The sequence below is a fragment of the Hypomesus nipponensis genome, chromosome 11 (genome assembly GCF_054491055.1).
Source record: "Hypomesus nipponensis isolate SF chromosome 11, ASM5449105v1, whole genome shotgun sequence".
Lineage (NCBI taxonomy): Eukaryota > Metazoa > Chordata > Actinopteri > Osmeriformes > Osmeridae > Hypomesus > Hypomesus nipponensis.
Window position 1 is genome coordinate 5,700,657 of NC_140371.1, and position 9,790 is coordinate 5,710,446.

General features: G+C 44.8%; 1 protein-coding gene across 2 annotated transcripts; it reads right to left on the bottom strand.

Moving 5' to 3' along the window:
- Positions 1-628: 628 nt before the first annotated feature.
- On the bottom strand, positions 629-9,646 carry vstm4a (V-set and transmembrane domain containing 4a). Of its 2 annotated transcripts, none has more exons than XM_084667314.1 (8): positions 9,418-9,646; positions 7,365-7,817; positions 3,156-3,209; positions 2,891-2,998; positions 2,622-2,658; positions 2,382-2,533; positions 2,108-2,175; positions 629-1,190 (listed from the first exon to the last, which is right to left on the bottom strand). In XM_084667314.1, the coding sequence occupies exons 1-8, from the start codon at positions 9,467-9,469 to the stop codon at positions 993-995; spliced, it is 1,122 nt and encodes a 373-aa protein (XP_084523440.1). In that variant the 5' UTR covers positions 9,470-9,646; the 3' UTR covers positions 629-992. The 2 variants fall into 2 exon arrangements, with proteins under 2 accessions (XP_084523440.1, XP_084523441.1); XM_084667315.1 differs by having other exon boundaries at positions 858-1,190; positions 2,622-2,655; positions 9,418-9,598.
- Positions 9,647-9,790: the final 144 nt, after the last annotated feature.

Here is a 9,790-nt window from a genome sequence, read left to right on the forward strand (position 1 = left end):
TTGCCATTCTCTAAGCACCACTGGTTTTATGATATTAAATGTCAAACTATTGGGTTCCTCAGAATAATTAAATCAAATAAATTATTGCACCTAGGCAGAACCATCTTGTAGCCTAACCCAATTATAATGCACTGTAAAGCTAATTATTAACCATGATTACAATTAGTCTAATTTGAATAAATGTAGTCATTAGTGGGTTCATCCTAGTCATTGGGTCTGAACTGTTGGGGGAGGGTTGGTCTCTCTTGCTTTATATTTTTCTCTCTTTCTCCACACAACTCCCAACAGTCCATCCCTCATTGCTGACCTTCACGAAATAGCTTCCGCCTTCACCTTGGTGTGTTTTGGGCCGTGTCACCTGCTGCATCCAGGTTTCACAGCATCTTCTCATCTAGTCTTCATGTCTCAATATGGCGTTAACTTGGCTGCCTAGCAACATGGTTGTCCTGGCATCCAGGGACCAGTTATAACCCTAGTAATACGGTTGTCTTAGCATCCTCAGACCTTGGTCTAGCATACTTATGAATGTTTCAGACTCCCACAAGAAAGTTCTGAGGAATTCAGCATGCAGCTGTAAAGGTCTAGACTAAAACCAAACCATGACAAAATGAAGTAGATTGAAGCATCATACAGTATATCTGTGTATTTAAACAGGTAATATGTGTTACATGATTGAAAAGCCTTTCTAAAAGTTTCACAGGTTAAAATTAGATGGTTGAGTATTATTACTGTACCAGTCATTACTGTTGGTTACCTAACCTACATTAGATTTCCTGTAACATTTCAATCATAATCAATTTCATCATTTGTATGCCTCCTAGTCTAAACTTGTATTACCACACAGTCTTGTGTTGCATCTGGCATTGGAAGGCAAGTATGTATGCAAAGGTTTCATAAATAGAGGATTTTGTTTTGAGAGTATCTCAGGGGATTCAAGGGTCTCTTTGGCGATGCTTCTCAGAGGTGCCTGTGGTATCTACGTCTTCATCTCTCTACATCTGTTTCTCCTGGAAGAGGATCTGAGCGTAGATGGTGTCAGGGCTGGAGGCTGGGGACACGGGGCTGGGAGAAGCTGGGGCTGAGGCTGGGGCAGAGGCAGTGGTTGCAGGAGGGGAGGAAGGCTCCACAGGTTTTGGTCTGACCATCTCCAGTTCTGCATATGTCAGAGTGTCTGGCTCACACACCCGTGGCTGGGGAGGGGAGAAGAGATCAAAGACTCAAGTGTTTTTTTGTTTTGCTTTTTTAAATGAGCCAAGCACACACTCCTCCCTCACTGTGCTAGTTCTGTTATTTACTTGTTTACATGCTTCACCGGAACATTCCGTCTCCTCTGTGATCATTCCTTCTGAAAGGAGATCTGTTCTGTGTTCTAGAATCCTTTCCTGTACCTCTAATCCAATCTGCATGGTTCGTGCAGGGTACACATTCACATACTGCAGCCAATCAGTCACAGCACTCTAATTACAACAAATCAAAACGGCACATTGCACAAAAATCCCCCTAAATTTCAACAACCAATTGTTGTCCTTGAGTGTCCTTCTCTGTACTGTATATGGTACTTTATAGCACTTGTACTGTAAATATACGCAAAATAAAGAAAATGGTCTCTAACTAAATACTTAATAGCTAAATAGATTAATCAGGTTCATAACTGGAGGAAGAGGCAGATATAACTGTGGTGGGAAGAGGCCTGTACACTCTGTTCCGAATACAACTCATGGAAAATTACATGAAGCAAATCTGGAGACATGTCTTTGAAGATTGTGCGAGGAATGGATTGGTTTACTTTTGTCTGTTAGTCACAGTCTGTAGAACAAGTTGTACTTTTTGAAAATCTTGTATCATATCAGGATATACATTCCTTGGAATATGACACTGATATGATATAGGATTTTAATGAAGAAAGTACATCCTACATATTGTGACTAGCTTAAAATAATTAATTATAATTTACAAATAGTAAATCCTTACCATTCTCCCACAAGATAAACATGAAATCAACATTTGCAGGAGAGAGGTGTAACTCTATAGGCAGACTCACATGTAACAATTGTAATAATTAGACTTTTTCTCTAAATGGCGGAGGAGGGAACTAATGAGTTCTTACTGTGATGGATCTCTGTGTTTGGTTCTTTAACCGTCTGGGTTTCCGTGGTCGGTGAGAAATGGCAGGTGCTGAAGATATAAAGGAGGCAGAGCTGAGGTCAGAACGGTCATGGGTCAAGGGTCAGAAACCTAATTCTAATCACAGCATCTTCCCTCCCACCTTGTTCCATTTCAAAGCTATCCAAGAGAATGAGGCTATATGTTGTCTTGTATGTCACAATCTCTGTGGACTTCATCTGTGATGGTGTGAGCGAAGGTCCATAGTAGTATTTTACCTTTAGTTAGTATGTACGGGGGTCTTTCCTCTAGCTGTCTGGGTACATTTGATTTGTCTCTCCTCTCCTGCTTCTTGTGTCTCAGCTCTTTCCTGTGTGTCCCAGGGGAGGAGCTGGAGGAGCTAATTGAGCTGGTCACTGTTTCCCCAGAGCTGGAGGATAAGATGTAGAAACATTTAGCTTATTGAGAGTTGTCTTAAACACACACCGCCTTTGATTGAGCATGACTAAACGTCTCACCTGCTGTCTGGGCTCTTAACCAGGTAGTAACTGGCTGCTGAAAGGTGAGAGGAGAGATCAGGGCCACAGGGGTCGCTCAACACTTGACATCATTTTGACACAATGTTATTGGTTCCCAAAACGAAATGTCATTCTGTCATGTTAAGCTTGTGTCTAAGCGTGCGCATCAGGTTTGGGAGATGTGGCGGTAAGAGACTGGCTTTTAGCTTCGTTTGTATTAGACGTTTGGTAACTATTAACATGGGTCTGGTGGGAAGGCTGTTCTGTACCTTTGAGCCTGTGTCTGGTGTGAAGATACTGGCACGCCAGAACCAGAGTGAACAGAAACATGGAGAGCAGACCCAGGGAGCAGATCAACACTGCACACAGGTACACATCTGGAACAGAACCAGAGGTACGATACACACAGGTGCACATGAAATAGGTTGACTTTATTATCAATGCAGAACAGGCATACAAATTACATCAACACCATACCAATATACTAATATCTTGGAAGTGAGTAAGAAAAGATTGATAGAACAATGAATTTACCTTCAAACATACGCCACACCCCTTCACTGCTGCTTTCCTCAGGAGTGACGCGAACTGAAAGGCAGAAACACCATGCAGTGTATACTTTTTGTCAATGTTGAGGTTGGAAAGCACCGTGAGGTTGAATCTGAGTTATATGGTTCTGTCTCGGTACATTCACCCAAGGAGGCAGGACAAGATGGTGGTTTCTAGAAATATCCAAACCGCTGTCGTGCTCAGGAAGGCAAAGACAGAAAACTACCATCCGTCAAACATGCACACAAACACGCACGCAGACGCAGGCACGCACATACAAAGCACACAGCAATGGGATCCTTGCTTCTTCAGAGCAGGAGGGGGTTCCCCTTCTGTCTGGGTTCAACTGGGGTGTGTACGTGTGTATTTATGTGTGTCTTTCTGTCTATAAGAGAGAGAGGGAGCATATTTGATGAGTTTTCAGTGTGGGCCAAGGGCATCTACAGTGGATTGAGGTGGAGGAGAGGCACAGCAGACTACTTAGCCCCTGGCCTGGGAAATGGGCTTTTAATATGTCTTTGTAACATGGGCAATGATAAACACTCATTAAATCATCAACACCGACACACTCCACTACACCACAGAAGCATCATCTCCTTGCTTATCTAGCAGGGTCTTTAGCGGGCAGAGAAAATATTCTGTCACTGTGTTTACAAAGTGGACAAAATATAAAGTATTGGAGTAAAAAAGGTATATACACTGCAGAATGTTATTCATGAAAGACAGGCTACACTGGTTATAAAGTAGCAACATGCTTTTGATGGATGAAGGTATTTTGTTTCATTGATGGTAGCTATGTGACAATGGGATGCACCAGCCACTCTGAACACCCCTCATACACATCTCCGTTCTGCTCACCAGGAATGCAGCAGGAGCAGCTCTCTCTCTCTCTCTCTCTCTCTCTCTCTCTCTCTCTCTCTCTCTCTCTCTCACTACTAGAATTTTCTCTGGTTCTCTTGTAGCACACTGTATTAGACCATAAATTAGACCTTTACCCTGTATTAAACCACACACAGGAAACTTCAACATTTGACTTAGACATAGGAATACACACACATTGATGTGAGCCCCTTGGCTCCTATCTTTGACATACAGCCAGTATAAACAGCAGAGCAACACGTCTCCCTACAAACATCTGGTCCAGGCCGTCCAGAGCTCAGCACAACCATAGCAGTATGTCAATGCATGCTCAAAACTGCATATCTGCACTGTAATCTCAAAGCTGTTAGTTTGATTTGACCTTAAAAACCAATCTTCTCACAAAAAAGGTTTTTAATAATGGATGTAAAATATATGTTTGTGCTGAATGGTAAAAATTAATACTGGAGCAAGTGGATCTTAGCTTCACTGAGTCCAGGCCTCCTGATAGCTTCTGCTGAGCCAGGAATTCACCAGAATATCCCTAAGGGAGTGTCTGGGGTCAGATTCACTCTGTGTCGGTTAAAGAGAAGTGATGTAACAGTGCTGTCTGTGTGCTGTTGTCTGGCCTGGCGGGGAGAAGGTGCTGTCAGCCTCTGGCTGGACTATAAAGTGCAGAGTGAGGACTGGAGGCAGGCCACACTGGAGGAAGAACACACTGAAGGCAGGGCACTAGAGGCAGGGTACACTGGAAGCAAGCCACATGGAGGCAGAACGCTAGAGGCAGACCCATGGAGACGGACCACTGGAGGCAGGCCACTGAGGTAAGTTAGTTAGATAGTTACATCTGACTCCCATCTCCACACTCTCAGGACAGCACAGCAGGAGGAGGCTTGCTTATGGAGACTAAATGTCTTTGTACTGGGTGTGTGGGGTGGGGGGGTCAACCACACTTCCAACTTTATGATTCCTTCTTCTCTTCTCTTTGTTTTAACAAAGCTGCTCCCTCTGTTTGGGTGTTTGTGGTGTAGGGTGCTTTAGGGTTGTGTGGTTGTCTCTCTGTTGTTTTGCTGAAACATGAGTTGAAAGTGTTGTAATGATGTGTGTGTAGTTAAGCTCATTGAATGTTGAATGAAGGTTGTGAGAAAGTTATGCTCCTACGGTAAGTTCATGGTAGAGGTTGTGTGGAAGTTGAGTTGTAAGTATACCTCAGTGGTAGACTGCAAATCAAGAAGTTGCAGGTTCAGTTTCCCACCCCCACCCCTGGTCACTAAAAGTGTCTGTAAAATGAATACATTACAATACATTAAGTTGTGGCTAGGTTATTTGTTAGATTTGTGTAACCTAAACTAAAAAACACTACAGTGCTAGGATACATTGAGCGTTGCGTGTCTGTATCTGTGGTTGGCGGTGGTGAAGATGCCTGAGGTGAGGAGCAGGCCATGTGGCTTCCCCAGTAGTGAAGGCAGACAGGGCGTAGTCGTGTAAAACTCCTCCTGCCTCACGGTCTTCCAGACTAGCTCTGGAAGCTAAGAAAAATATGAGGGATCTCTCTCTCTCAGGGCAGAATCTCAATTTGTTACCAACAAGTAGAGAATGTGTTCGGGAGCAGAACACTGATTTGGTGACGCAGGCATAATGAATTAAGTTTGCTTCTCTGTCTTAGTATAGACTGGTCCAAATGAGTAAAAGTTCTTGCAGCGGTCAACTGCAGGTTGTGCCCGCTGACGTCATGCACGGCAGTTGTTTTTAAACGTACTCAGCACTTCCTCTGGCCCACAGGCAGCGGGTGATGTGGTGGAGGAGCAGGCTCCTGGCTGTGTGAGCTCATTGTTTTGAGATGGAAACGGCAGAAGACTGGGCGCAGACTCACATTTATACACACTTACACAGACACACACACCCACACAGAAACACAGTCACACACTCACACAGAGACACACACCAACACTGCTTACAGGAAAAAAAGACCATTCACAGAAATACAACCAATAATGCTTCGGTTTTTATACACATTTTTGGCAACCTTCCCCCACCTCTCTCTCTCTATCTGTTTTTGTTTGTCACTCTCTCTCTCCATCTCTTTCTCTATTTGCTACTCTTTCTCTCCTCTTCTTCCTCTCTCTTCCTTGCCCCTTCAACTCAGTGTGTGTGCCTGTGAACGTGTGAGTCTTGTCTCTGTAAGGGTATTCCAGGGAAGGTCTCCATTAGTGAAGCCAGGATAAATGTTTTGTGTGTGTCAGTACCAGGCCTCCTTAGCCTCTGGCTCCTCACTGTGACAGACCACCACTGTGTTACTTGGCAGCTGTAACACACAGACTGGAAATGTGTGTGCATGTGTGTGATTGTGAATGCATATATGTGTGTGTGTGTGTGTGCTGGGGTGTGAGGCTTGGAGTATTCTCTGATAACATTGAGACACATCATCCATTCTGAGCGTGACTGGTTAGTAGTTTCAGTGAGTTTGTAGTTGGTGTGAGGGCTGACCTGTGGCTAACGTACGGAGGGAGGTCATCCTGTCTGCTCCTCAGAGACAGGTGTGACTCTGAACACCTGGCTGAGGAGACAACCTACAGGAAACAGCTGTCCTGTTGATATTCTGACCCTCCATCCTTAACTAGCCTCACAGTCAACGTCACTCACACCTCACAGCCAATCCCAATCTTTCAGGAAGTGTGGTCTGGTGGGCACAGCACATGTGTTTAATAGTCTGGGCTGCGTTTTCCAATAACGATGGATCGTAGCAACGATCGAGCAAAAAACAAAACCATCAATATTTCTTACGTGCGTTTCCCAAACATGCTCGTAAGGAGTAGGCTAATCTATGAGCTTTCAAGAGTTACGAATTTTCCAGAGACACTTTAGCTACAATGTCTTTGAGATGGCCCGTAGAACTAAGATTCGTCCTACGAAGGATTCTACGATCAATTTAGGCTCACGATGCTTTCGGGAAACGCAGCCCTGGATGTTTACCTATACATCATTTTTTTGTGTGCTAGCAGGCTAATGTAACCTTTGTTTGTGTGCTAGCAGGCTAATGTAACCTTTGTTTGTGTGCTAGCAGGCTAATGTAACCTTTGTTTGTGTGCTAGCAGGCTAATGTAACCTTTGTTTGTGTGCTAGCAGGCTAATGTAACCTTTGTTTGTGTGCTAGCAGGCTAATGTAACCTTTGTTTGTGTGCTAGCAGGCTAATGTAACCTTTGTTTGTGCGCTCAGGTGTGTGTATGTTTAACACATGTATGTGAGCGTGTGGAAGTGTATGTTCAGATGTGTGTACATGCGTGTGTGTGTGTTTGTATTGGTGTGTGTGTTCATGTGTGCGTTCAGGTGTTTACCTGTGAGATGGGTGGCTGCGGTGCCATTGGACGAAGCCCTCCATATGTTTCTGTGTTTGCGTATCTCCTGGACTCTGCAGGTGTAGCAGCCTCCGTCAGTCCCTGTCACGTTGAGTACCGACAGGCGGTACACCTCCCCCTCCACGTCCTCGTACAGGTGGAACTTGCGCTGTGGGAACCTACGCGTGAAGTTCCCATACAGCTTGGTCCTCTTCATTGTCACCTTGACAATCAGCACCTCTGGGGGCTGAAGAGGTGGAGGAGAGGGGGGTGGAGGAAGAGGAGGGGAAGGCGGAGGGAGAGGTGGGGGAGGAGAGTAGAGCCAGCGGAGGACCAGGAAGCTGTTTACCCTCTTCCTCTGTGACACCAAGCACGACAGCGTCAGATTGGCCCCCTCGGTTACCATGACGACCGGCGCCGGGGTCACGGTCACGTTCAGGGCCTCACACACCCCTGTGGGAACACACACAGACACTCACAAATACACGTATTGTAATCCCTCAATTTCAGGCCTGCTTTATTGTGCTATAGATTCAGTAAGCTGCCTCATTGTATGGAAAAATGCCTGCTGTGCAAGAGCTCATTTTTCCCAGATGTTTGATTACCTGCCAATTAAACATAATAACAGCTTTTAATGAAAGTAGGCCTACACATCCCAACACAACCCTACTGAGGAGAGAGATGCATGCAGCTCTTATTTACATACAGAAACACATTAAATCTGCAAAATAACGAATAATTTATAAATATATGTCCTCAAGATGAAGCTGTGTGTGTATTCAGAGAAGACAGAGTCTGGATCCAATATGGCTAGGGAGGAAAGGTGGTAGGCACAGGTAAAAGGAGAGAGGGAGGGAATGAGGTATGGGGGAAGGGGGAGGGAGAGGCAGTCAGATACAGGAAGAGAAGGATAGAGACAGAGATGAAGGGGGGGAGGTAGGAAGGGAGGAAAGGAGGCAGGGAGGGAGGGAGGGAGGTAGGGCATGAGGCAACAAGATTGGGAGGGAGGGAGGCAGAGACTGAGGCAGGGAGAGAATGGAGAGGCATGCAGGGAGGCCGTGAGGCAGGGAGGGAGGTTGGTAAGAAGAGAGCCTACAAGTTGGAAGCATTTGTCCAACACTACCCTCTGAGAGAGAAGAGAAAGAAGAAGGGGGGGGGGGGTCAGGGCTCCGCAGGACAAGATAACAGAGACCATATGTGCTCCTGCTCCTTGATCTTATGTGTATTGAATCCCTCTGGGTCTGTCTAACCAGCATACACATGTATTTACACACATACTACCGTGCCTTATCAAATGCTATTAGGTTCTCAGGACCGCAACAAAAACTACTTTTTCTAGTGCATGTGTTGAACAAAATCTAGGTTTCATGCAATGTATCTATATGGTTTTGCTTTTGTTTTTGTTTAGTTGATTGATGAAAATAATCTAGTACAGATCACTAGAGCAGCACTAAAGCCAAACACGGAATCCTTAATATTAAAACTGCAACAGATTCCAGAGCTTTAAGACAGAACCCATGAACAGAAACAAACACATAAACTGGAACCTTAGAACCTATTAACACTAACCAAACATAGAACCCTGCTACAGAACCTTAGTACAGATTCCATTAACAGAACCATAAACCGTGTTTCTCTGTGGGAAATGTTTGGATCTGGGTCTGATGGGCTTATTACATCCAGCCCCACATACTGTACTTGTTTACTGTACATCCAGATAGAATGTTTTCAAGTCTGCTTTGTTGACATTGGCCACATGTCAGAGGGAAATGTTTAAGACATCAAAGTGCATCAGTGTACCGTGTGTGATGCATGTCAACAGATACACACATTGTACACAGACATCAGAATTTCCTACAGTATTGTTCTAGTTATTATCATTGTATTTTTTCTGTTCTCTCTCTCTCTCTCTCTCTCTCTCTCTCTCTCTCTCTCTCTTTCTCTCTCGCAGGATTAGTCGTTAGTGCTGGGATTCCAGAGTAGACATCAGGTACACTGTTAATGTTAGTGATTTGGTTTTCTCTTGGTGTTGAGAGGTTAACAGACGACTTACCTGTCAGCAGGACGTGCATCTGAACCAGGACTGCAACAAAGAAGGTGTTCATTTTACAGAGCCTGTGTATCCATAAACCCAGTTACACTACTGTTACTACTGCTAGACACCACCAGCTCCAGGGCCTGACTGCTCACAACACCAAGCAGTCACACACCCCAACTTTGGCCCACCACTCACTCCTCCTCTCACTCTCTATTTCTCCCTCTCTCTCTCCTCTCTTCTCTCTATTTCTCTGCGCTGCCTCAAGTCACTGAGTGTAATATGAAACAGTGCATGCTCTGTTCCCACTTACTGCAGAAACTCCCCCTTCTTTTAGGAACGTTCCTCTCTCTCTCTCTCTCTCTCACTTTATCCCTCTGTTTTCTCTCTC

Excerpts from the sequence above, each read along its gene's own strand:
- vstm4a (XM_084667314.1), bottom strand. The coding sequence starts at position 9,469 with ATGAACACCTTCTTTGTTGCAGTCCTGGTTCAGATGCACGTCCTGCTG. Across the intron at positions 7,818-9,417 it reads GATGCACGTCCTGCTGACAG|GGGTGTGTGAGGCCCTGAAC; the intron begins GTAAGTCGTCTG and ends GTGTTCCCACAG. Across the intron at positions 2,176-2,381 it reads CCCGTACATACTAACTAAAG|CACCTGCCATTTCTCACCGA; the intron begins GTAAAATACTAC and ends TTATATCTTCAG.